We start from the raw sequence: 27765 nt of genomic DNA on the forward strand, positions 1-27765 counted from the left end.
ACGTGGTCAAATGCGTCCCGGACCACCTCGACAAGTGGTTTGAGTGATCGGATCACAATGCGTCTTGGTGGTCGTTTACACTTTTATTTAGTGCTGTCCACTTGTGATCCGATCGCCCAAGACGCATTTTAAAACCAAGTGTAAACAGGGTCTCAGATTAGTGCGGGTGGGACTCGTCAGGATTGGTTACACTTGGGTGGCAACATCAAAATCAAGGACCAGAATGACTCGTAGTAGTAGTACCTGCAGTATTTGCAGTAGCACCTGCAGTATTTGCAGTAGTACCTGTAGTATTTGCAGTAGTACCTGTAGTAGCGGGGGTGGGCGGTTTGCTCTTGCTCTTGCCTTTCGGAGCAGGAGGCAACAGAGCAACTTCCTCCTGAGGCATCTGAGCAACTTTCTGCAGGAAGATTTTCTCCAGAGCCTGAGCCATGAGGACGATGTCATCTGTGGGCTGCACACACACACACACACACAGACAGAGACAGACACACACATCATTATTAACCTTGTTGTAGATGTTGTTGGTGAACATACTGTGTGTGTGTGTGTGTGTGTGTGTGTGTGTGTGTGTGCACCTTGTTGTAGATGTAGCAGTTGGTGAACATACTGTGTGTGTGTGTGTGTGTGTGTGTGTGTGTGCACCTTGTTGTAGATGTAGCAGTTGGTGAACATACTGTGTGTGTGTGTGTGTGTGTGTGCACCTTGTTGTAGATGTAGCAGTTGGTGAACATACTGTGTGTGTGTGTGTGTGTGTGTGTGTGTGTGTGTGCACCTTGTTGTAGATGTAGCAGTTGGTGAACATACTGTGTGTGTGTGTGTGTGTGTGCACCTTGTTGTAGATGTAGCAGTTGGTGAACATGGTGTTGAAGTCCTGCATGGCCTCGCTGGCGCTCCAGTAGTAGTTGTTCTCCAGTCGTTTCTTGATTGTTCCCATGTCCATCGGGTTCTTGATCACCTTGTGGTAATCCTGCAACAACGACATCATCTTCATCATCATCTTCATCAACACTAGCAGTCACCATGATAATAAACTGCTAATAAGGTAATTAATTAAGCTAGTTAAAGCATCAACCTCACCAACATCAACGCCATTACCGACAACGTCAACACAAACGGATCACTGCCTCAGGCCCCATTTCCACTTGTCATTTCATGCGTCCCTTATCCGGATAGTATCCAGATCTGATTTATCCACATTCCATTCACACCTGTCCACATCATGCGTCTCCGTTAGCCAGGTAGAAATCCGATTGCATCTCTCCCTGCTTTCCTGCGACGTATGCAAATGTGGAGACGGCAGGCGCCACAGAAATTCTGTTTTCGTTTGCATTTCTGCGTATTCTTCAAGTTAGACGGCAGGCGCTACTTCACACAGATTATATATTATAAAAAAAACACTTGTGGTGAGAATGTGCGACCGCTACAGAAACCGACCCATGCTGCGCACATTTTGGAGACAGTGGGGAACGGCAACTTCGATGGCAAAGTAGTGAAATAAGGTAAAAATGGCTTTTACACTCAGTTCATTTCCAGGCCGACTCTACAGCAAATTAGAAATCCCTCTAATAATAATATTCCATGTCAGAAGAACGTCTAAAACTAAATAGAGTCTTTGCTGCTGATCGTTTGTCCAAAAAACATCTACATTTCATTAAAGGCTCATATGGTGTGAATTAGTCTGATGTAAGTGCATTACAGTCTTTTAGCAGAGCCACAAGTTGTTCCAAATAATTGCGACAAATTCAAGGTGTTAAGCAATTGGACTTAATGTCATAAGGTTATAAATTAATGATGCATTATGGTTTTGTGGCGCACGGCCGGACGCATCGGAGACGCCGGTGCCGGGCGCACAGCCGTGCTCCACAGCAGCTCTCCACCGCAATGAGCTTCCAAGCTTCAACCTTTACATCTTCATATATATTTTTATTTTTAGTCTTATAAACGGTCCGGCTCTTGGAGCTGGCGGCGTTAACTGCTGCTGTGACATGTTGCCACTCAAACTTTATTTCGTTGGTGACGCCGGGAAATTTCTCTTTTCCGTCATTTTCTCACACAGAGAATGGAATGACAAGCACATTTACAGCATCAGTATTCATTAAGGGCGTTGTTGAGAGACGTTTTTCCATTTGGGAGGAGTTGATGGTTGACGTATGCGGCTTGACAAGACCGATGCATTCACACTTGGCAAACCTGAGGATACAATGCGTCTCAAACCACCTCCGAAGGTGCTTTGGTGTCGGCAGGAGGAACAGAGCCACAGTGTGACTCCACTTTGATAAGTGATGCAGCGAACACCAAACCACGGCACCATGCACAAGCTGCAACACGCTATCAGTTTCTCAATTAGTGTTCTTGTGTCCTCTTAACATGCGGTTGATGTAATATCCAACGGTTCCAAAACAAAAGAACGCAGAGAACACAGGACGGATCCACGAAATGTATTACCAACTGAGGAACGAACAGGAAGGCTGGAGATTCACTCAGGGAGTCCCTCAGGGATCTATACTTGGACCCTTGTTATTCCTTATTGATATTAATGACCCTGCTGCTGTGTCTTCTACCTTACTTCCAATTATTTTTGCTGATGATACCAATTTGATTTTATCCCACAAAAAATTTGATTCACTCATTAATGAAGCCAATTCTGGCTTCAAAAATTATTCTAGATCAAGCACAAAGATTTCAGTTGGCGGAAATGACATGATCCATTGGTATCATCAGAAAAATGAGTGGCTTGGTTCATCAGCTTCATTTACCCACATCTCAATCTGCAATGTTGTCTGGGCAAGTCCATATCCTACCAATCTACATCATTTGCTCTTTACTCAAAAGAAGTTTGCAAGGCTAGCCACCTCTTCTAATAACTGTGCTCCATCGCCCCTCTCCAAGAAACTCAATATCTTATCTATTTACAACAGTAACATACTTCAATCATGCACTTTCATCTATAAATACACTTACCTTTCAAATATGCTGCCTAAATCTTTCAATGAATTCTTTAAGGTTAATTCCCAAATCCACTCATATGACTAAACTCTGTGACTAGTGGACTATTAGGGTACTAAACTAGACTAAGTGACTAGTAGACTATTAGGTTACAGACTAGGTGACTAGTCCAGACTGGAGACTTACGGCCAGGCAGAGCTTGATGGCGTCGACCGGCTGGTAGAACGGCCAGGCGAACTGATGCTTCCACAGCGTCTTCACCACAACGTTCTGCATGTACTGCAGCTGGTTGGTCTTCCTGTTGGACACACAGCACACAGCGGTCAGCAGGGGGCGCTGCGGGGGGGGGGGGGGGGGGGGGGCTTTTCTTACTTCATGTTCAGAGTGTGACTGGAGGAAATGTGGAGCTGATGTGATGCTTCCTGCTTTATAGAGGAAACTCAAACTCAACAGTTTGATCTTGGTGTTAAAATCCAGTTTGAGAAAAGTCCACATTCCAGTCCAGCAGCTGGCTGCTATCAAACTCTACATCCAAACAACCCGCAGTGTGATGCAGGATGACGGTCTGTATGTTCCGATTTTCACTCGCCAGGTCACATGATCCAGCAGCTGACTGCTGGTCTGGAACATGGACTTTTCTCTAACTGGATTTATCAACATATCTGCTGCTCCACGTTTCCTCCTCAAGGTTTTGAACGCGTCACTTTCACCCTCAAGATGGAAGTGAATACAAATGAATGACAGCGGCATCTTCAGGCTGTTAGACCAGCGGCAGAAAAGACGACAAATTACTGTTTCAATCAAGGCATTTAGCTGCCACTCTAATCCAGGAGTCAGAATATGGGAATTCCATTCAAACCTTCAATCCAGGGAAGAGGTTTAATATCAGGTTAACGTCAAGTTAACGCCAGGTTAACTGACAGGCTGCTTACTGACAGGCTGCTTACTGACAGGCTGCTTACTGACAGGCTGACTGTCACTGTTCTACCAGCCAACCAGACGTTCAGACTGCAGCTGACTGCAGACTGACTGACTGACCAGACGCTGACAAAACTCAGGGAGACACCGATCAATCGTCTGCGGATCATAATTGACCAATCACCGTTTGAACTGCCGATCACATTATAGGCCTAGATCCATTATTTATGCTCATGTGCCATGAAACAGAAAAGTCTTTATTTTGAATAGAGAACAGGCCGTCGGGTCTTTAGCTGACCTGCTGGGTTCAGTTCAGAGAGAGACTTGGTATTTTCATTTCTCTGCTTTCCCAACAGTTTGATGACTGGATTCATTTAATATGTATAATAAATAATAAACTGAAAGCTCACATTAATTTGCATTATGAACTTCACAGTCTGTATTGATTGCAAATAGTTGACTGTATTGGACAGAATGAAACCTGTTTTACACACCTAACTAAAAACTGACTGGTTTCCACCTGGTTCAACAGTCTGTTCATCACAGAACTGGACTGAAACTTTACTGTTTCTCATGATGAACCGCTGGCAGAAGGTGATCAGGCGTTCGGCAGATCACACTGGTGCTAACTTGGTGTTTGGAATCGTGCGTCATCTGTTGCCATGAAGAAGAAACCAGTGGCAGTAGTAATAGTAACAGCAAATGTACCCATAATGCTGTGCGACAGCAGTCATTAACCAGGCATCTGAAACAGTTTGACTTTCAGGTTTTTCTACCCAGTTCTGATGTTAGTTGTTGTTAGTAGATGTTAGTTAGTAAGCAGGTGAACAACTGAACTCTCTGTCTGCTGAGTAGTGATGGGACGATATATCTCTAAATTCAATATATCTCAATACAAAATGTGTCAATCCGTATGTTGTGTCAGGAACATGAATGGTGATATCAGCTCCATGTTATTCTGCTGTCAGGAACATGAATGGTGATATCAGCTCCATGTTATTCTGCTGTCAGGAACATGAATGGTGATATCAGCTCCATGTTATTCTGCTGTAGTAATCACTAATGAGACTCTTGACCATCACAGTTTCACAAGCTCTCCATCCAAATTATATTATTGTCACTTTGTAATGACATTTTTAAATTGTTGTTTACATTCTAGCAGCCAATGGCATCGCTGGAAAGATTTGAGTCTCAGAAATAAACAGAATTCTGCACAGTCAGACTTTGTTGTCACTGAACTTTTATTGATCACATCGTATCCTGGTTGGATTGATCCTGAACCTCAGATCACGTATCGAATCAGATCAGATCGTCCATCACTACTACAGAGTTTAACTGGTTCTGGATGAGAGTGTTCCAAATCATTTCATTATAAACCAGTAAACTGAGCGCTGCCAGTGTGGAACCAGTCTGGGTTCCTGTCTGTCAGTTACCTGCCGGGCTTGGTGGGGTTGGTGACCTCAGGGGGGGCCGGGTTGGTGAGGGGAGGGGGGGTAGGGGGCGCGGCCTCGGGGGCGTCCGACATGGTGGACGACGCTGACGCAGCAATGCACTGTGGGACGGCAGTGTCCGGCTTGGAGACGAACACAACCTCTCTGGGTCTGGGGTGTGTGTGTGTGTGTGTGTGTGTGTGTGTGTGTTGGGTGGGGTGTGTGTGTGTGTGTGTGTGTGCTGGTGTGTGTATTAGTGTGTATTCAGTTCAGTCTGTGTTCTTCTTGGTTCTTCAGCTCCCTGTTCCCCCTGTGGAGCGAATCTCCCATCGCATGACCTCAGCCTGACGCTCTGCTGAGAGAGAGACAGGCAGAGAGAGAGACAGAGAGAGAGAGAGAGACAGGCAGACAGACAGAGAGACAGATAGAGAGAGAAAGGGTTAGCAACACACACACACAGACATAAACAGCTCCCTCTCTCTCAAACACACACTTGTTGCTCAGACTATAACAAAGCATCCATTTCCAAGCTCTCTACACTCTACAGTCCATCTCCAGTACAGCTGATATTACTCATCATCATCATAATAATAACAAGAATAATAATAATAATGCATCACTCATTCAGCCATCCGACACATGAAAAACAAACTAGTATCCAAAATAAGCTGAAGACACTGGTACGGGCCGGTCTGCTGTGTCAAAGCAAAATCTGATCAGAAAGTCTGTTTGTGATCAATACATGGTCACAGTGAGTTTGAACTGATCCATTCCCCTGATTCAAACTTTCCTCTGCATCTTCAACACAGCAACAGACCTGCTGCTGCTGACGGAGGACACGGACACTAACACAGCAGAGAGCAGTTCAGCTAACTGAACTGTACACACGGAGAGGTGCAGTCCAGAGGTTTCATGTTTTATTACAGCTCAGTATCCTGGACAGCAGTTCAACACTGAACCAGAAATGGCATCAAAACAGGGAGAAGTGGAGCTGAAACTCAGATTACTGCTGAGAGGAAACAGTCAGTTCAGCTAATAACTAGCTGCAAACAGTCAGCCAACAAACCAAACGACCGGCTGAATATTCAGAATCACACCGAACTACAGCAGGAATCAACAGATGTTGGACTTGAACATCTCGGTCTGTCTGCCTGCATGCTGCGGTTCAGCAGCTAGCTGGCTAACAGTCGCCGCTGCAGCTAACTATTGCTAATGTGCAATCTAGTAAATAACAATACCGACCTGCTTCAGCAACAATTATCCTCAGTAACGTGGGGAATTTGGATATTTGCTCCTAAATTGTAGAAAAACGCGTTTTGGTGGTTAACGCTATCCAGGTGCAAATATTTTGCTTGCTAGCGAAACATCCCATTTATCTTGCTTTAAAAAGATGGCGGGCAAGGCAATGCAATATATTAGCTGGGTCGCTAGCTAACTAAGCTAAGCTACTTACCTATGATGTAAATTCTCAATATTATCAATTGTGGAGGGTATGGAGATAGCCAAGCTCGTGCTATAGGAAATATCTTGACAAATATACGCGTGTGAAGTGAAAAATGACCAAATTAATATGATTAAGGATTTCAACTTTGCATATGTTAACGCTAGCTGTTTAGCTCGCTAATAACCTGTTAGCCTGTTAGCTGAGCTTTGTCTCAAGGCGCCGAGCGGCCAGCCAGCTCGCCGAAACCCACCTAGAGATTCACTAGAATCTGGAAACCTCGACTCTATTTACCCGCTGATTCCACTGCAACTAGTTAAAAGACATTTTTACTTTATTTTTTAGTCCTCAAGTTTATCCAGCGGTGATCTCCGGTCAGTTTTCTGGAAGCTTTTTATTTAGCGAAGTAGCATAATAGATGAGTTATCAGCTGTCTACAGCTTCGTGTGCGCAGGCGCAGTGGCGAGCGGCATCATGGATGTTGTTGTGCTGTGATTGGCCGGCGGGGTGTCTGAGATGCTGTGATTGGCCGGGGGTACCTGGGATGCTGTGATTGGCTGGTGGAGAATATGAAACGCTGTGATTGGCAGGCGAGGTACCTGGGATGCTGTGATTGGCCGGTGTAATGCCTGGGCTGCTGTGATTGGCAGGGTAGGGTTTCCGGGATCCAGACTGGCGCTGGCTGTGGTACTACATTTCCCGACATGCAGAGCGGCAGCAGAGCCCACGGGCCCGCTCTGCAGCAGAGCACATTAGCTTCGACCAGCGCTCCCAGTTCGGCGGTGTAACTCCAGTTTAACAGCCAGTCTGTCGCTGCTGCAGTCACACCAACAGTCTGTCATCAGTAATAACTTCTGATTCTACTGTAAGAAGTGAACTGCTTCCTTCATGCCAGCAGCAGACAGACAGGCCCGGTCCGGTTTCATACTCACATTAATGGAGTTTTCCTGCTAATGGAGTCTTCCTCTGTCTGTGTGGTACAGACCAGAGGAAGAAGTCGGTGTGTTTTGATGAAACTGCTGTGCGTAATGATAAATGACAAATGTACCGATACCATGGGAAGGAAATGGTTTGACAAAAATTCAAATCATTTTGTAGTTCCACATTCATCAGATGGAATAAGAAACGCAACTTCAAATTTTCAAGACCTCTTAATTATATTTTAAGATTTTTTTGCATTTTCACCTTTATTTGACAGTATCAGTACCTGGTTATGATGATGATTTTAATCTAGTTAATTTATGTGTTGTTAATAAGAAAGATAAGAGGTCTTTATCTTTCACAACACATTTTGAATTTATCGTAGCATGATGCCCTTCATATATAGCCTATGTGTTTGATATGTATTGTGTTGTATTTAAGACTGAAAGACATTGACAATTTGTGATGTAAAGACAGATTTAGATAAATTCAAAACATATTTTCATGCTCTTTCAATATTCTGCCTTCAGCTCTGAGTGTGTTGCTGCCTGTTGGCCCGAAGTTCACTGAGCGATTCATGAATGTTGATTTATTTAGTCCAGAGCTGTTGATGCTGAGAAGTTAGAGCGCGGAGAGCAGCTGAACAGGAAAACAAAAGGAAGAGGAAAACAGTGCTGTTTTCTTCTTCCTTTTGTTGGTTTTATTTGAGCTTTTTTACCTTTTTTACCTTTCAGCTGGTCTGTAGCAGGAAGTGGAAACGTTCAGTCAGTCAACGAAAACGTATTAGTGTGGATGTGGCCTGTCAACAGCAAGCAGAGCTGTGCAGGTCAGTTGTGTCTGTAGACTTCTGTAGACACACATTAGACCTGACATGGGAAGATTTGAATTCTTTAGTATTGAATCATACAACATGCACACTGTACAGGAAGAGAGAACAGTGAACCTGGAACCCTCTGAAGAACCCTGTAGACCTTGGAACCCGCTTGGAGAACCACTGAGGGAGGAAGTGTTGCAGGATGAGGGTGATGTGCTTTCCACTGCAAACTATACCTCCATTTTATTTATTTATTTATTTTTTTTAAACCTCCACAGTATTCGTTTTATTTTAGTGGAGCTGCAGCTCCGCTAGCTTGTCGCTACGCCTGAACTTCTCACCATCATCGTCAACAGCCAATCAGATTCCATCCTCCTTGTTTCTTACTGATGTGATTTAGTTTCATGAACAACAGTCAAAATGGAGAAGTTGATTGAAAGCTTCAGTTCTCTACAACTTTTATTAGAAAGACGACAGGAAGAAACGACTCAGAAACAAAGATGGAGAACAGCTGATCCATTGTTGGTCGATGGGAAGATCTGAAGGAGTTTTACTGACGTTTTTATCTTTATTCTTTAACGCTACCTAATTAGCGCATGTTAGCTAGCTATGTTAACTTGTTAAAATAACATAACATGAAAGTCAATAGCAGAGCAGTGAAAAATACATAATTCATCTTTTCTAAACTTTGTAGCTTCAGACCGGAGCCTCTGGCCCCGCCCACAATCTGTGAGACTGGAGAAGCGTCTGACTTTTTGTAGGCTGGAAAGTTAGCGATTTACGCCATTTTGTGTGTAGTCCAAAATTACTAAGGACAGTATGAATGGGATTTGCAAGAAATTACAGAAATAAAGTTTACTAGCTACTCCACGTTTTGTTCCATGAAATAAAATGCATCAACTAATGTCACCTTTGTGAATTTTCTAGTCGTCTTGTTTATTTATATCGCCCTTCATTACAAGCATGCCTCAAAGGGCTTTACATAGCATCAGTAGGCTACATGTCACATACCACATCATACTACATACTACATATATATGGCAAGCCGTTGTAACATTTATTAGCCTGACCGAATTCTCATTACAGATATCTGTAATTCATTAACGACCAGTCAAAATGCTAATTTAAGATATTACTAATTACATTTTGACTAGTAAGATTGAAGTTATTTTTGCCATTAAGTTGTATCTCCAATTAAAGATATCTACAATTCAGTTTTGACTATCTGAAATGTGAATTCTAGATATCTCCATTGAAATTATGCCTAGTCGTATCTCAAATTCAAGATATCTTCACTTTAGTTCTGACTACTCATAATTTCAGTTAAAGATATCTTTAATTCCTCATAATTAAAGAGTAGTAGTTGCTAGCCTGTAACTAGCAACAACTGGAAAAACAACTGGAATAGAAATAACAAACAAGAACAAGACAACTATAACTATATATGAATAATAACAACTATAATAACTACTGAATGCAACACTATAAAATGTGTTATACAAATAAAGCTGCCTTGCCTTGCCTATAAAAAGCTTGATAATCTGAATGTACAACAGTCGGGACGAGAGGTAAAGGAAGTCATTCTACGGCAAAGCAATGCGCATCAGTGCTATTGTAGTCTGCTTTCCCTGGTGATTAGAATTTAAAATCAACATTAAAAGTAACTGAAAGACGGTGATGCTGGTGGATGCATTTTAACCCCTCGAACAAAACGTAATAAGTCTCATGGGTATCTGTTCAACACAGGCCTTATCTGGGACATTTTTCAAAAAGTCCATTCATATTTACCATAGGGATTTTGGATGCAATCTATGGCAAACAAAATGACAACTTCTGCTTACAGCCTCTGTGAACACCCTGTCAGACGCTTAGAGAAAACCTACCACCATGTGTAAGACTGAGAATTAACTGTGAACAAAAGAGGGAACTGTGTTTGTGATGAGAACCATGAAGCAGCGTCAGTACGGTGAAGGGTCAGGACCATGGGACAGTACCATGGTAAGTGGCAGGATGAACCTGAGGAGAAATGTGAGGGACAGTTAGAGATTTTGTCACTGAGAGAATAGATAGATAATAGGCAGCCTGTGGATGGAAACAACGAGGGCATCTGTCTGTCTGGGTAAAGGAACATTCCCCACATTTAAATTAAAATCAGATGAAAATGTAACAATCCCTGTGGTATCTACTGTGAAGGTTATACATTGGGTCATGGAGGAAGAGGGAAGGTGAGGATTGAACTGGTGACAGAAGCTGTCAGATGTCTGGACATCACTGTTCTGATTTTAAAATTATACTGTAAAGCTCAGTTCACTCTCTATATCAGTAGGTGGCGATAATGCACTTCATAAACTGTTTGCCAACTGCTATGAAGCAATAGAGGAGGAAGAGGAGGAGGAAGAAGAAGGAGACGGGAGGAGAAGAGGAAGAGGAGAGGGAGGAGGAGGTGTCAGCAAAATGCCTGAACTAGAAAAGCATCAGTCTCCATGTTTCATCAGTAGACTTTAATAGCAGCAGTCAGATGAACAGACTAACATGAACAGTCATTATTGTGTTAAAGATGCAATAGTTCAGTTTTCCCACAGCACAGGTTACTGTCATCCTGTCACACTGAACCCTGGGATACCAGCGCTGTCACATGCAATTGCTGTACTTGAGAAAGTAATAGTATATTTCCTTGGTTTTTATTTGGTTTATTGAGCTGTATCTAATTAAGATAAAAGTAACAGTTCAATTATTGTGAACATTTAACATAGTTATGAATTTCCCAACCTTACTGTAATTTTTGTTAAACTCCCACAGTAGTTGTAGTAGCAGTAGTAGTAGTAGTAGTAGTAGTATTAGCAATAATAGGAGAGGTTTCTAACAATGTATCTTAACTGATCTAAATCACTAGAAAACAGCATGGACTGAATTATTACTTAAATATCAACTGAATGAATTTGACCGATCAGTAAAAAGGTCAGGGATTGGTCCGGGTGTCACACCACAATGACCAAAACTGGCTCTTTGGACGTGGAACATCACCTCGCTTGGTGGGGGGTCAGAGCTTGTGGAGGTTGGGAGATAACAAACTAGACGTAGCTGGGCTCACCTCAACACACACCACCGGTTCTGGAACCAAGCTCCTTAAGGGGGGATGGTCCCTCTCTTACTCCCTACGGAGAGAGGTGCTGGGCGCTCTGGGAATCCTCACAAGCCCCTGGCTGGTTGCAGTTTAATAATGAATGAATGAATAATGAATTTTATTTATATAGCACTCTTTAAAATACAATGAAATCTCAAGGTGCTTCACAGAAAGAGTAAATCAATCATAGTACAACGTTAAACTGATCAATAACACAAAAAATCATGTGATTATAGGCATAAACCAAGATAAGGGTTGAAATAAGATGAATAAAATTAGAGACTAAAATTAGAGACCCAAGTTTAAAAGGAAAAGCACATATGAACCAGGACCCTAGGGGAAAGCAGAGAGGAACAGGTGAGTCTTAAGATTTGATTTAAAAACAGCGAGTGAGTCTGAGGCCCTAATCGTTCCCGGGAGCTGATTCCACAGGCGAGGCCCCAGTGATGAAAAGGCACGATCTCCCATGCTTGTCAGCTTTGTCCGTGGCACAGCAAGGAGGTTTGAGCTGCCAGACCTGAGTGTCCGAGGTGGGGATTGAGGGGTGAGGAGCTCCTGAAGGTAGGTTGGAATGGTGCAATTTATGGCCTTGAACACCAGGAGGAGTAACTTGAAGATGATCCGTTGGTTTATTGGGAGCCAGTGAAGGGAGCGGAGGACTGGGGTGATGTGCTGTGATTTCCGTGTTTTGGTGAGAACCCGGGCCACACTGTTTTGGACATATTGTAACCGCTGGATAGTTTTGGTTGGTAGGCCTGCGAGCAGAGAATTGCAGGAGTCAATGCGGGAGCTGATGAAGGCATGAACCAGTTTTTCTGCATCACGTTTGCTCAGGGAGGGTCTTAATCTTGAGATGTTCCTCAGGTGGAAGAATGAGGTTTGACAGACAGATTTAATGTGTGCATCAAAGGACAGTGATGAGTCCAGCTTGACACCCAGATTTGTGACAAGTGAGGAGAGAGGGATGGGGTGACCATTGATGGTGATGTGGGTGATACTGGCCTTTTTTGTCTGATGGGGGGTACCAATGAGAATGGCTTCTGACTTGCTGCCATTTAGCTGTAGGGAGTTGTTGCTCATCCAGTGATGGATGTCGTCCAGGCATTTGGTAGCCCGGGATAGTGCAAGGTGTTTGTCAGGGGAGGTTTGCAGGTAGATTTGTGTGTCGTCTGCGTTGGAGTGGAATTTGATGTTGTGGCTCCTTAGTATTTTTCCCAGGGGCAGCATATAGATTAAAAAGAGCAAGGGCCTCAAGACTGACCCCTGGGGGACGCCAGAGGTAACACAGCTGATGCTGGAGGTGAAATTGCCAAGGACAACATTCCTGTCTTCCTGTCAGGTAGGAATGGAAGAAGTCGAGGGCAGTGACTGTGATTCCCACCTCCAGGAGGCGCTGACACAGGATGCCACGGTCCACCGTGTCGAAGGCTGCACCAGCAAAATTAGTAAGCTGGGGGAGCCAGAGTCTGCGGCCATTAGGAGGTCATTTACAACCCTCACCAGAGCAGTTTCAGTACTGTGGGAAGGTCTGAAACCAGACTGGAAGGTTTCATAGAGCTGGTGGGAGTGGAGGTGCTCATCTAGCTGGAGGGTGACGACCTTTTCCAGGACCTTGCTAAAAAAGGCAGGTTTGAAATGGGACGGTAGTTGGAGAGAACCTCAGGATCCAGATTGTGCTTTTTAAGTACGGATTTGATGGCTGCCAATTTAAGGGAGGGGGCTACTTCACCAGTGGACAAGGGCCTGTTTATTATGTAGGTTGCAGTGGGGGAAATAGCTGCAAAACATGCTTTTAATAGTGGTGTAGGGATAGGGTCCAAAGAGCTGCTGGAGTACGATACCTTCTTGGAGGCTGTGAGTAGGGTTTTGGAAAAGGCCCCATCTACGGACTCCATAGTTCTACTAGAGGACTTCAACACTAATGTGGGCAATGGGGAAACCTGAAGGGGTGTGACTGGGAGGAACAGCCTGTCTGAGCTGAACCTGACTGGTGCTTTGTTGTTGGACTTCTGTGGAAGTCATGAACTGGTCATAACAAACACCATGTTCAAACATAGGGACTCATAAATGTACATGGTACCAGAGCGTCCTTGGCCAGAGGTTGATGATAGACTTTGTAGTTGTTTCATCGGACCTGAGGCCAAATGTTCTGGACACCCGGGTGAAGAGAGGAGCAGAGCTGTCAACCGATCATCATCTGGTGGTGAGTTGGATCAGATGGGGGCTTAAGCTGCCAAACAGACCTGGCAAGCCCAAACAGGTAGTGAGGGTGCACTGGGAACGTTTGGCTGAGGACCCTGTCCGATTGGATTTCAACTTCCACCTCTGAAAGAGCTTTTCTGTGTCCCGGGGGCGGTTGGGGGTGTGGAGTCTGAATGGACACTGTTCAAGACCTCCATTATGGAAGCTGCTGCTAGGAGTCGTGGTCTGAAGGCGGCTGGTGGCAACCCAAAGACCCGCTGATGGACACCAGTGGTGAGAGAGGCTGTCAAGCTGTAAAAGGAGGCCTTCCATGGCTGGTGGGCACGGAGATGCCAGATTCAGTGGAGAAGTATGGAAAAGGCCATGGAAAAGGACTTCCAGGCAGCCACAAAGAGGTTCTGACAAACCATTTGATGACTCAGTAAGGGAAGGCAGGACACTGCCCAGGCTATCCTCAGCAAGGACGGGGTAATGCTAACCTCGACTGGAGATATCGTCAGAAGGTGGAAAGAGCACTTTGAGTAACTCTTGAACCCACCAGACATGCCCTCTGTACAGGAGGCATTGCTGGAGGATTCTGGGGGGTCGGAGGTTCGAGTCCATCTCTTTGGCGGCGGTCACTGAGACATTGAAAAGGTGCCTCAATGCCACATGGACGTCGGGGACAGTCCCTCTGGATTGGTAGACAGGTGTGGTGGTCTGCATATTTAAAAAAAGGGGACTGGGGGACTGGAGGGTATGTTCCAACTATCGAGGATCACACTTCTCAGAAAGCCTATGGCTCTCACCAGCTCCGACCGGTGGTCAAACCTCGGATTCAGGAGGAACAATGCGGATGGCCGTGGAACAGTGGACCTTTGTAGATTTGGAAAAGGCTTGTGAACGTGTGCTCCAAGATATACTGTGGTGGGTGCTGGAAGAGTATAGGGTACCGGGTTTGTTAGTACGAGCTATTCGATCCCTGTGCTCCCAGAGTGAGAGTTGTGTTCACATACTCAGTGTAAAGCTGTGTCAAGCTCGTTCAAGGTGGACAAGGTGTGCCTTGTCTCCTCTTTTGTTATGGATTTTCATGGACAGGATATCAAGGTGCAGCCAGGGAGGGTATCCAGTTTGGTGGCACTAGGATAGCATCCTTGCCTTTTGCAGACGATGTTGTCCTTCTGTCTTCATCAAGCTGTGATCTCCAGCATTCACTAGAACGGATTGCTGTCGAGTGTGAAGCGGTCTGGCTGAGAATCAGCACCTCCAGTCCGAAACCATGGTTCTCTCCAGGAAAAAGGTGCCGTGCCCTATCCGGGGGGGAGCAACTGCCCCAAGTGGAGGAGTTCAAGTGTCTCGGGGTCTTATTCACGTGTGAGGGTAAGAGGAACAGTGAGATTGACTGGTGGATGGGTGCAGCGGCTACAGTAATGCAGACACTGACTGTAGTGGTGAAAAAGAAGCTGAGTTATAAGGCAAAGCTCTCTATTTTTCAGTCAGTCTTTATTTCAGTCTAGATTTCGCTATAATTTATTTCACCAGAAATGATCTCAGTTAGAGAATGTATAAGAATGACTGTTGTAATCCGAGGTTTCTCTCACCACTGTTATCTCTCCATGTACAGTGTAGGCAGATCCACTATTCAATACTACATCAACAACAACAACTAAAATCCTCTCACATGGGTTCCTGGGACTAAATCTGATCAAATGGGGGTCTGTGGCCTAATTCATTTTCTATTTGGGGATCTGGGACATGAAAACTTTTGAGAAGCCCTGAACTAGGGAGCTGAGATCACATTCCAATATACTGATCATTAATTAATTAGGTCTATATGTCATCTGGACTCAATATGTACTGCTTCTTCTCTGGTTCTTCTCTTGGAGTTTGGATGGATTCATTTTCTTACAGCGCCACCACACACAGGAGTTTTGAGGCGGTTGTTGTCATGACAGTGGAGGTAACCTCGAGGTTAGAGAAGTGGGCATGTGACTGGAGGGTCACCGGTTTGATTCCCCAGACTGGCTGGGAACATGTGGATGGGGTAAGTGAATGAGTGACACCCCACCCCACCCCCTCCCCTCCCCTCCCCAAAAATCACTGCTGCTCTTAACCAAGGCACTGAACCTCCAACTGACCAGTGGCCACCAGCAGAACGGTGATTGTTCGACAACACCCGACGCTCAACAATGCTACGCTTGAACATATCGCCCGCCTCCTGGACGTGGCAGTGGGTGTGTCTGTAACGGACGCAGGTTTTTCTTTCATAGTAGGGCTGCCTATAAATACTGATTGAATGTTGGACTGTAGATGCAAGCAGGCAAATTTCTCTTCACTCACGATTTCAGACCCGTCCACTGCTCTTTTTATTTTGCCAGAGGTGCATCATATAATATCAGGTGACTGGACACGGAAATAATGAACTTCTCCTCGATATTGAGAGGAACAAATGACAGGTGATGAGTTTCATGATGTTTCTGAAAGAACTTAATCAAGCAGAGACACACTATTCACCTGATTGGTTCACGCCTGCCTTGGCCGCTTGAAAATCTGGTTAAAGTAGCTGAGAGTTTGACTCCTCCCCGCCGCTACGCTCACAAATTCTGGCCGCTCACCTTCCCACAATCTTCTGCAAATTTTCAAATGTGCTTTCATTCAAATGAATGGGGAGCATCACTTCGCCTTCAAATTTCCCTCCCAGTGGACCACCTGTACTGGGAAGCTCCCAGGTGGGAATATGTGGAACTGGATGAATGTGAAGCAAAGTGGAGCTCGGTCGACTCAGTCAAACAGAAAGCATCAAGCATAAAGAACAGAAACACCAGCAGTCTGATTATCAAGAAGCTTTATTGTCATTATCAGAGTGGATATTATCATCATCATCATCATCAGTATCATCATCATCACCAGTCCTGTTGCTATGGGCCTGTGTGCTGGACTGCAGTAGGCTGGTTAACATGCAGCAGAGCCGAGCCAGACAGACAGACAGACAGACAGACAGACAGACAGACAGGTAGACAGGGGGATAGACAGGTAGACAGTCAGACAGAGGGAAGGAGAGACAGACAGACAGAGGGAGGGAAAGACAGACAGATAAACAGATAAGGAGATAGACAGACAGACAGGGAGACAGGTAGCTATTGTGTTATTTACATACAGGTAGGCAGAGGCGAGCGAAAGCTTATTGGCTGTCTTCCAGGAGCTCCGCCCCCCTCTCCTCTGCATCCACCAATCCCCTGTGATTAGAGGTGGGCTCTGCGGGCTGGGGGGAGGGGTGGGAGGAGGAGGAGGAGGAGGAAGAGGAGGAGGAGGAGAGGGCGGGGGGGTCTGGGGTTTGCTCAGTCTGTAGCCTCCCTGGCCCTCCTCCCCCGTCTGCCTCGCCTCCCATCAGCACCTCCTCCCCCGGCCCTGCGCCTTCCCCTGCTCCTCCTCCTGCTCCTGCTCCTCCTCCACGCGAACCGGCAAACTGCAGGTGAGGAAGCAGGGCGGCCGAGGTTTCCTTCTCTCTCTCCACCGCCTCCCTCTCTCTCTCCCTGCGCTCGGCGTACAGCGGCGCCTCCAGGCCCAGGTAGGAGGCGCTGAGCTGCCGCAAATCCAGCTCAAAGGGGCTGGTGTTGGGCTGCGTCTGGGCTTCTCCCCCCTGACCTGCTCCGCCTCCTCCTCCACCTGCTCCTCCTCCTCCTCCTCCACCCCCTCCTCTCTTGCCCTTGCGGGGGTGGGAAGGGGCGGCAGGAAGCCCGTCGGGGAGCAGCGACTGGATCTTGGGAAGCCAACGCTTGCGGACTCTCCGGGCGTTGGTGCACATGTCTGCTGCAATCACATTCATCTCACTCTCCTTAAAGTTAGGAGCGAAGTTCTGACAGTAGACTGGAGGAGGGAGGGAGGAGGGAGGAGGAAGGAGGGGCAAGGAGCAGAAGTGAGAAACGACTCAATCTTCCACCATAAAAAATATAAATACACAAGTCAGACTGTACACATAGATCTGACACTGTGTGTGTGTGTGTGTGTGTGTCTGTGTCTTACGTTTGACAGTGTTTAACACTCGGTTGTCCAGAGGTTTTCGGCTCGGATCATTGGTGGAGGAGCGGATCCCTGTACCACAGCTATTGGCCAGAGTGTTTCTATGGATACCATAACAACCCAATCAGCACCTATACCAGCTTTATTCTTCCTCTCTCACTCTCAGCCACTCTCTCTGTCTCTCTGCTCCTTTATCTCTCTCTCTCACACACACACAGACACAGACACACACACACACACACACACACACACACACACACACACACACACACACACACACAAACACCGAGACAATGTGACAGAGCAGAGTTATGTAAACCAGCCCAGCTGTATTGTGAAGAAAGCATTTGGCTAGAATATAACATACAGCATAAAAATGATCTTGAATATTTGAGGCTTATGTCAGATAGTCTGTAGAATTGAATTACTGTGCTGGTCTGTCAATTTAATTTATCGTACTTAGTGGAGTTGGATAGTGTTGATAATGTTGATAATTTTGACAATGTTGATAATGTTAATAGTGTTGATAATGTTGACAATTTCGGCAATGTTGATAATGTCGATAGTGTTGGTAGTATGGATAATTTTGATAGTGATGATAATGTTGATAGTATTGATAGCACTGATAATGTTGATAGTGTTGATAATGTTAGTAGTGTTGATAACGTTGGTAGTGTTGATAATGTTGGTAGTGTTGATAATGTTAGTTGTGTTGATAATGTTGGTAGTGTTGATAATGTTAGTTGTGTTGATAACGTTGGTAGTGTTGATAACGTTAGTAGTGTTGATAACGTTGGTAGTGTTGATAACGTTAGTAGTGTTGATAATGTTGGTAGTGTTGATAATGTTGGTAGTGTTGATAATGTTAGTAGTGTTGATAATGTTAGAAGTGTTGATAATGTTGGTAGTGTTGATAACATTGGTAGTGTTGATAATGTTAGAAGTGTTGATAACGTTGGTAGTGTTGATAATGTTAGTAGTGTTGATAACGTTGGTAGTGTTGATAATGTTAGTAGTGTTGATAATGTTAGAAGTGTTGATAATGTTGGTAGTGTTGATAACGTTGGTAGTGTTGATAATGTTAGAAGTGTTGATAATGTTAGTAGTGTTGATAACGTTGGTAGTGTTGATAATGTTGGTGGTGTTGGTAATGTTGATAGTGTTGATAATGTTAGTAGTGTTGATAATGTTAGTAGTGTTGATAATGTTAGTAGTGTTGATAACGTTGGTAGTGTTGATAATGTTGATAGTATTGATAATGTTAATAACGTTGATAGTGTTGATAATGTTAGTAGTGTTGATAATGTTGGTAGTGTTGATAACATTGGTAGTGTTGATAATGTTGGTAGTGTTGATAATGTTAGTAGTGTTGATAACGTTGGTAGTGTTGATAACATTGGTAGTGTTGATAACGTTGGTAGTGTTGATGATGTTAGTAGTGTTGATAACGTTGGTAGGTTTGATAGTGTTGAGAATGTTGATAGTGTTGATAATGTTAGTAGTGTTGATAACGTTGGTAGTGTTGATAATGTTGGTGGTGTTGGTAATGTTGGTAGTATTGATAATGTTAATAACGTTGATAGTGTTGATAATGTTAGTAGTGTTGATAATGTTGATAACGTTGGTAGTGTTGATAACATTGGTAGTGTTGATAACATTGGTAGTGTTGATAACGTTGGCAGTGTTGATAATGTTGAGTGTTGATAATGTTGAGTGTTGATAATGTTGATAGTATCGACAGTGTTGATAATGTTGATAGTATCGACAGTGTTGATAATGTTGATAGTGTTGATAGCATTGACAGTGTTGGTAGTGTTGATAGTTTTGATAATGTTGGTATTGTTAAAGTCTTGATAATGTTGGACGTTTTGACAGTGTTGATAGTATTGATAATGTTGGTAGTGTTAACAGTTTTGATAATGTTGATAATGTTGGTAGTTTTGATAGTGTTGATAATATTGGTAGTATTGATAATGTTGATTGTGTTGATGTTTGCAGTATTAGGTAGTGTTTTGTTTTGGTTGTGTTCAGTAGTGTCAAACAGTGCTCAGTAGTGTTGAACGGTGATTCAGTAATGTTAAATAGTGTTCAGTAGTGTTCAGTAATGTTAAACAGTGTTCAGTAGCATTGAACAGTGTACAGTAGTGTTCTGTAGTGTTAAGCAGTATTGAGTAGTGTTAAAAGTGTTCAGTAGTGTTCAGTAGTGTTAAACAGTGTACAGTAGTGTTCTGTAGTGTTAAGCAGTATTGAGTAGTGTTAAAAGTGTTCAGTAGTGTTCAGTAGTGTTAAACAGTGTTCAGTAGTGTTAAACAGTGTTCAGCAGTATTAAGCAGTCTACCTGTCAAAGAAGGTAGCCAACAGCCTTCTCAGCAGCACCTTGTGTTTGACTCCGGCACACAGGTGACAGTTCATCAGCTGACCGCGTGTCATATACACACCTGAACCTGAAAACACACACACACACACACACACACACACACACACACACAATATCATAATATGTAATACTACTGTCTATATAATTTCTGCCCTCAGTATATCTGTCTCTCTCCCTCTACCCAGTACATCTCTCTCTCTCTCTCTCTCTCTCCTCAGTGTATGTCTCTCTCTCTCTCTCTCTCTCTCTCTCTCCTCAGTGTATGTCTGTCTCTCTCTCGTCAGTGTATGTCTCTCTCTCTCTCTCTCTCTCTCTCTCTCTCTCCTCAGTGTATGTCTCTCTCTCTCTCCTCAGTGTATGTCTCTCTCTCTCTCCTCAGTGTATGTCTGTCTCTCTCTCCTCAGTGTATGTCTCTCTCTCAGCTCCTCCAGACAGTATTGTGTTTAATGACCTTCCTAACGATCCTGTCACCATGACAACACATCAGCAGTATAGAAACAGCAGGATGAAGTAACTGGGTTCGTATGGAGGGATGTTTTATTCTGTTGTATTCCTTTCTCTTCTCTTCTGTTCCACTGTGTTCTCTACCTGCCACCAGCTCCACCTTCTCGCCCGGGTCTCCCTCTGTGTAGAGCGTCGGGTGGCAGCGATACCCGATCTGACTGATCAGACTGGCCGGCAGGGCCATGGTGTCTCGGCCAATCAACACACAGGGGCGACGCTCATTAGCCAACGGGAGGGGCAGCATCTCCATCTTCTCCTGGACTAGACCAATGAGATGGGGTGGAGGGGTTTCAGTGAAACCAGAAGTTATAGTTACAAAAATTGAAATCCGTGCACAGGTTTAACAATCCGTACTCCGAACAATCCATTCCCTTGAATTAATTAAATTAGTCGTCTCTAATTAATAATCCAATCAATTTAACAAGCAAAGTTGATAGTGTTGATAATGTTGATAGAGTTGGGTAGTGTTTTGTTTTGGTAGTGTTCTGTAGCGTTAAACAGTGTTCAGTAGTGTTCAGTAATGTTCAGTAGTGTTCAGTAGTGTTCAGTAGTGTTCAGTAGTGTTCAGTAGTGTTAAACAGTGTTCAGAGAGGAGAGGAGAGGAGAGGAGAGGAGAGGGGAGGAGGAGAGGAGAGGAGAGAAGGGAGAGGGGAGGAGAGGAGAGGAAGAGAGGAGAGGGGAGGAGGAGAGGATAGGAGAGGAGAGGAGAGGGGAGGAGAGGAGGAGAGGAGAGGAGAGGAAGAGAGGACAGGAGAGGAGAGGAAGAGAGGAGAGGAGAGGAGGAGAGGAGAGGACAGGAGAGGAGAGGAAGAGAGGAGAGGAGAGGAGAGGAGAGGAGAGGAGAGGAGGAGAGGAGAGGAAGAGAGGAGAGGAGAGGAGAGGAGAGGAGAGGAGGAGAGGAGGAGAGGAGAGGAGAGGAGAGGAGAGGAGGAGAGGAGAGGAGATCTGGCAGGCAGATATAGGAAGGTCACATATGTCTGTAGGGTTTCTTTTGGACTGTACCATTATGTAACTTACTGTAGGGGTTTCCTGGGTGTCCGTAGATGTGCTGGTAGAGTGCGGGGGGGACGGCGTTGCCATAGTAGTCCTCCTCCAGCTCCTCCTCGGTGGCGGGGTGGGAGGGAGGGGAGTCGGTGGGGAGGCTGGAGCCTCCTGGACTGGAGCGCCCCCCGCTGGCCAGCAGGTAGGACTGCAGTCCTGGAACCAAACCACCACCGGCTCCCAGGTAACACAGCGCACTGCTCCGAGAGGACTGGAGGTCTCCTGCAACATCAACTCTAGGAGCAGAACAACAAGGAGGAGTCAGGCTGATAGGAGCAGAACAACAAGGAGGAGTCAGACTGATAGGAGCAGAACAACAAGGAGGAGTCAGACTGATAGGAGCAGAACAACAAGGAGGAGACAGACTGGTAGGAGCAGAACAACAAGGAGGAGTCAGGCTGATAGGAGCAGAACAACAAGGAGGAGACAGACTGATAGGAGCAGAACAACAAGGAGGAGACAGACTGGTAGGAGCAGAACAACAAGGAGGAGTCAGACTGATAGGAGCAGAACAACAAGGAGGAGACAGATGACAAGATGTTTCAAATGTAAAGTAAGTGCTGGGAGCAGCAGAACTGTCTGTTATAGGAGGTTAACATGAAGAATTCATGCTAACAGTCACATGAAGAATTGACGACAGCTAACAGCTAACAGTTCATATTAAAGGAAAATTCCCCTCAGATCCACACTGTTAGATCTCATCAGTTTGTTCAATTCATTCCAGGAGTTATTTTTCCCACGGCAGTCAGGCAGGCAGGCAGGCAGGCAGTCAGGCAGTCAGTCAGTCAGTCAATCAGTCAGTCAGTCAGTCAGTCAGGCAGTCAGGCAGTCAGTCAGTCAGTCAATCAGTCAGTCAGTCAGTCAGGCAGTCATTCAGGGAACTCTTAGTGAGATGATGCGCTTCGTCAGATGGCCTCTAGAGGGCGTTTTTGACTGTGAGATGCAGTGCTCAGTGTGTAGAAATGGATCTAAATCGATCTCTAATGCGCCTGATGTGACATCACATCCTGTCTGTAATGTGGAGCTGGACAGACAGCAGACCAGCAGCATTGAACTCAATCCACAGAGTCTCCCGGTGTGAAAACAAAAGTGAAACTTAACATTCCACAGTCAGTAACGGTAACTCAGTAACTCAAACCCCAACCTGCCTTCTAGCTGCAGTGCATTCTGGTCTCTCTCCTGCTCCTGTGGTGGGGAAATTGGTCTCTCTCCTCTTCTACGATGGATTTCTCCCTGTATGATTGTTGAACGTCTCTTGGTGCAAAATGGCGGCTCTAGAAAGAAGCCCTCGCTCTTTGATTCTGAGGGACTGACACCAAAACCTGACGTTTACCGCTGATGTTTTACATCCTGAAACATTTTCTCATATCAAAGTCCATTGTAGCTGCTGGAAATATCTGGAGGTGACGTCACCTCGTCTACGATTGGCCGGTTATAAAATACACCAAACTACTAAATGGACCCAGGAATGCAAAGTACATCACAACAGCTGTTTTAGTTAAACTGTTTTAGGGGAGTTTTCCTTTAAAGTGTCTGAACCACAGAAGTCACTGAACAGCAGTCAGCAGTCTGAACAGATAAGTAAAGATCTTCTCTTTCAGTACCTGGCCTCGCCTCCCTCTCCTCCTCCTGCTGCTCCTCCCATCTCGTCCGGAGGCGGCGTGTCGGCTCGCTCCTGTTTGATCCTGCTGACGGCCAGCAGCAGCTCCTCGGGGCTGAGGGCCGGCTGGTCCGGACTGGCCCCCTGCAGCGGGGGGGGGCTCTGCTGCTGCTGCGCCGGCTGCTGCACCATCGGCGTGTCGTAGCTGCCCAGCTCGTCTGCTGAGGTCGTCTGTAATCGATTGATATTTTTATATTAAATAAATATCAGTCACTTTAACACTTAAGAAATCAACTAGTTAGTGTCCAGTGTTTTTGGTCATAATAATAAAGAAATAATAAGTAGTGGGAACAACATCAGTGTGCTAGCTTGACCTGTTCAGACGCCACCCTGCAGCCTGAAACACATTGTTTGCTACGGTTTGCGCTGCGCAACAACGTCTTTGCGCTGCGGCAGCAAAGCGCGGCGCCCAAAGTTCAACCTTGTTGTGGGAATATCAGGTGTGTTTTAACAACGCGTAGCGATCTACAGCCCCGCTCGTGCTAGGGCCGCTTTTTAGCACAGGACCGATACATCACCAATGGACACATCACCATTGCTAGCAACAGCGAAATGACAAGCTTTGTCCAGTAAGTGGCTAGAAAATTTGAAAACCCGCCTATTTTGCTCCTCCACGACTTCCCTTCCATCTTTTGAGCTGAACCAGTCGGCGAGCGCAGCGTCCGATCTGAAAAGGCCTTTACAGCTAACTCACAAATTAAATGTCCTCAGATGGACGAGGCAAGTTAAAACAAAACTCATATTCATCACACTTCTTTTTTTTATATTATTTTTTTTGCCATTTCTGCTTTATTAGACAGTCACAGCAGAGATCGACAGGAAAGACCGGGCAGACAGAGGAAGACATGCAGCAAAGGGAACGGGCCGGATTGAAACCACAGACTGTAAACAGATGGAGTAGTGAGTGTTCTTCACCACAGGTCTCTGAAGGCTGTTTTGAAGCCTAAAGATCAGGTTTATGATCTCCAACATGTTGACATTTTTTGGAGCCGGAGCAGCCAGAGAGAGGCTGAGGGTCGACACAGAGCCACAGCTCCGCTGCTATTGGTCCAGAATCAACGACCTGTCAATCACTGGACAGACAACCTGTCAATCACTAGAACAACCCTGTTTTATAACCGTTATATCTGTTAATGGCGCAATTATTTTGAAAATCGCCAGATGGACACATTAGAAGAAGTAAGATTAGCTACTGAGACCAGAAACTCTATTATTATTGACTGTATATTTTGAGTGAGAAGTTGGGTTTTGGTCCATTGACTTCATGGAGTTTGGCGGTTTGGAGTCTTTTTGGAGCCGGACTCTAGCGGACGTTAGAGGAACTGCAGCTTTCACTTTTCACTTTTTTTTCACCTTATTGGCTTCAAAATTTACCCGTGGTTTTGGCCGCTTGATTCACACCCGTGCCGCTGAGACTAGGACTGAGCCTTAATGGGACACACTCCACCTGAGCCACCGGGACGCCCTTCATCACACTTCTCAACAAGGCACCCTGTTGGTTTTCTTCATTGTTACAGTGTTAGGTAAAAGGTGCTACATTTTATCCCTCAGCTACTGCAAAACTAGCTTGTTAGCATTATTAGCATTCCTCATAGAAAACAATAGGGACCAAGGAGCTGCGACTGTGTGAGTAGCAACATGATCTCACAGAAAAACATGAAATGAACATGGCTTGTTAACAGCAAATTACGTGTTGGTGGAACGTAAAGTGTTAAAATGATGTTTTCCCTGCAGGAAACGGTTCCATGAAGGAGACACGGCTGTAAACAGGAAGTAGTGTCACAGTGAGGAAGCTCAGTGGAGACTCAGGGTCTTGTGGTCGGGTGGCGGCAGGGCGGATGTGGATGCGTCTGCCTTCGATACCGACGGCCGAGGTTCAATTCCCAGCGTTTACAAAGGACATTTCAACATCACATCACATTTTTAATGAACGTTTTTCTTATTTAACCACGACCAAACCATTTCCCTAACCTTAACCAAGCTGTTTTAGTTGCCTAACCATAACCCTAACCCAAAACTTAACCACTTACTTGCCTAAACTTAACCGTTAGCCAACCTTTGGAACATATTTCAATTTGTGGCGGAGGAACGTAATTCAGTTTGTGGTGGAGAAACATTATTTTCCCATAATACGTGTCCACAGCACGTAAATCGCTGTTTCAGAGTTCGCGTTCATTTCACGTATTTGTGTGAGATCATGTTGGACTTCAGATTTTGATTCCAACAACTGTTGATGGTACAGAAGTGGAATCTACATTATTTGATAGTATTTTTGGCTTTTGTTGATATCAAATGGAAAAGCAATTACTGCCATTTTCCTTTGTAAGGCAGAACTGCATGCTAACAAACTAGCTTGCGGGTAATGACTCATTGGTTTTACTGAGGAATGCTAACACTGCTAAAATACTCTTCTTAAATATTAACGGTCAGTCTGTCATTTTCTAATGAATGTTGCTCCCTCGGTCTAATGACAGTAAACCAGTGAGAGCCTGGTGGAGCTGATTAGTCTCCTCTGTCTCACACCAGTAGTATTGTTAGTTCTAGTGTTTCTCCACATTAAGACTACATTTCCCATCAGCCCTGTTGCTTCCTGCCCCCCTCCCCCCCTGAAGAGGATCAACATGTTGGAAGTGATTTCTCCATCTTCCTTTCCCTCCTTCCACCATCTGCTGCCAGAAACTCTTTCAGCTTTATCTCAGTTTGCTCTGGAAGAACAGAACCTCTTCCTGTTTTGTGCCGTAAAGCGATCCAGCAGATTTCCCTCCAAATGATTAGGAAATGATCTAATGATTTCTTGATTTTAATGTTACACATACCACCTGTAAGTACTAATTCGGAAATGTTCCCTACATTAGGAGGCGGGGTCTGGAGGAGAAAAATACCAGACATCATTCAAAGTGAGCTGTCACTTTAAACCTCAGAAATACAGAACAACAGATTGTTAAAAAGGAACTAAACCCCAAACTCAAATCTGTGGTGAAGCCTGACACAGAGTACAACAGGTGGTGACATCACCTGTTGTACTCTACCTGGCACCTGGCACCGAAGACCAGCCAATAGCAGATGACCAGTGCAGTACCCTGCTTTTCACCATTAGGTGTCAGGCTTCACCATAAATTTGGGTTTGGGGTTTAGTTACTCTTTAATGTAGTTTTCAGCCATGTTGGCTCCACAGTCCTGGCTGTTGCTATAGTAACTCGTGATTCTGTCCATATCACCATGGTGATGGACACTGTTATGTGTTACGTATTTACAGCGACACTAGTTAGTTCAAGAGAAGACAGTACAACCTGCACTAACTACCTGGCTGTGGGTGTGGCCAAACAAACCTGGGAGTCGCAGCAGAGCGGTGAGGAAGAGGAGGAAGCCTTCATCATCATCAGCTCCATGCCTCGCTCCACGATGTTCTGGATCTGCAGGTATCCGGCGGTGTACATGAGCACCAGCTGCTCGCTGGCGGCCATGCTGAGGCGGCCGGTGTAGCAGAACGACAGAATCTGCTGGAAACACGTCGGCGTCACCGAGGACGGCAGCTCAAACACCGCCTGGGAGGAGGAGCCGGAGGAGGAGGAGGAGCCAGAGGAGGAAGAGGAGTCAGCCGCCGAGCTGAAGAGGTCTCTGAAGTAGAGCGAGGAGGCGGCGAGGACGGCCCGGTGAGCCTTGAAGGCCTGGCCCTGCACCAGGATGGAGACATCGCAGTAGTGGCCCAGCAGCCGCTGCTGGTTCAAGCTGCCCAGCACGCTGCTGCCGAAGTCCGGGATCTCCACCTGCAGCAGGCCCTCCGACATGGTGGACACCGTCTGACGGTCAGACTGGGGGCGGGGCGGCGGGGAGGCGGGGCTAGTGGTGCGCTGTCCTCACTAGCCAGAGTCAGAACGAGGGCTGAGGGAGGCGGGCTGGAGATCAGCCAAACTGGTGACTAAAGTCCTTAAGTTTTGGGGATGCAGGAGATATCGCCCACAAAATGCTTGAGTTCCATTTCCTGCCGTAGAGGAAACAGTCAGAGGTCAGAGGTCAGAGTGGTAGCTGTCAGTGTGGGTGGAACAGGGAGGTTCTACTGGATGGAGAGCAGGGCTGAGATCCACTGGAGGAGGAGGAGGAGGCGGGGTGGAGGAGGAGACTGGAGATCATCAAGATGGAAGAGATCAGTTCAGCACAGAGAAATAGCTAGAACATCTGTAGGAAGAGAGAGGGAGAGAGGAGGAGGAGGAGGGAGGGAGGGAGGGAGGAGAGAGGGGGAGGGAGGGAGGAGAGGAGAGGAGGGAGGAGAGGAGGGAGGGAGGAGGAGAGGAGGAGGGAGAGAGGAGAAGAGGGAGGCGGAGGGAGGGAGGAGAGGAGGGAGGGAGGGAGGAGGAGGGAGGAGGAGAGAGGAGGAGGGAGAGAGG

The 27765-nt window shown here is 45.6% G+C and overlaps 2 protein-coding genes across 7 annotated transcripts in view; both read right to left on the minus strand.

Moving 5' to 3' along the window:
* The window catches only part of brd3b (bromodomain containing 3b), an 18314-nt gene extending 11128 nt beyond the window's left edge, over positions 1 to 7186 (minus strand). For 3 of the 6 annotated variants that reach the window (XM_078285029.1, XM_078285030.1, XM_078285027.1), the window contains exons 1-5: positions 7072 to 7186; positions 5301 to 5652; positions 3136 to 3247; positions 833 to 970; positions 244 to 454 (exon numbers count right to left, since the gene is read on the minus strand). In XM_078285029.1, the coding sequence (XP_078141155.1) occupies positions 244 to 454; positions 833 to 970; positions 3136 to 3247; positions 5301 to 5392 (553 nt within the window). In that variant the 5' untranslated portion in view covers positions 5393 to 5652; positions 7072 to 7186. The remainder of the gene's footprint in view (positions 1 to 243; positions 455 to 832; positions 971 to 3135; positions 3248 to 5300; positions 5653 to 7071) is intronic. The other 3 variants (XM_071919802.2, XM_071919800.2, XM_078285028.1) reach the window with 2 other exon arrangements.
* Positions 7187 to 16959: 9773 nt separating this feature from the next.
* Positions 16960 to 27168, minus strand: LOC139927602 (nucleus accumbens-associated protein 2-like). Its single transcript, XM_071919803.2, has 7 exons — positions 26710 to 27168; positions 23325 to 23551; positions 21697 to 21956; positions 20764 to 20940; positions 20137 to 20242; positions 17802 to 17899; positions 16960 to 17645 (listed from the first exon to the last, which is right to left on the minus strand). Exons 1-7 carry the CDS (start codon positions 27166 to 27168, stop codon positions 16960 to 16962), a joined length of 2013 nt encoding a protein of 670 aa, XP_071775904.1.
* Positions 27169 to 27765: the final 597 nt, after the last annotated feature.

This window comes from Centroberyx gerrardi, chromosome 8 (genome assembly GCF_048128805.1).
Source record: "Centroberyx gerrardi isolate f3 chromosome 8, fCenGer3.hap1.cur.20231027, whole genome shotgun sequence".
Taxonomy (NCBI): Eukaryota; Metazoa; Chordata; class Actinopteri; order Beryciformes; family Berycidae; genus Centroberyx; species Centroberyx gerrardi.

Excerpts from the sequence above, each read along its gene's own strand:
- LOC139927602 (XM_071919803.2), bottom strand. The coding sequence starts at position 27,168 with ATGTCGGAGGGCCTGCTGCAGGTGGAGATCCCGGACTTCGGCAGCAGC. Across the intron at positions 20,941-21,696 it reads ACACCCAGGAAACCCCTACA|TCCAGGAGAAGATGGAGATG; the intron begins GTAAGTTACATA and ends TCATTGGTCTAG. Across the intron at positions 17,900-20,136 it reads TTGGCTACCTTCTTTGACAG|AAACACTCTGGCCAATAGCT; the intron begins GTAGACTGCTTA and ends TGGTATCCATAG.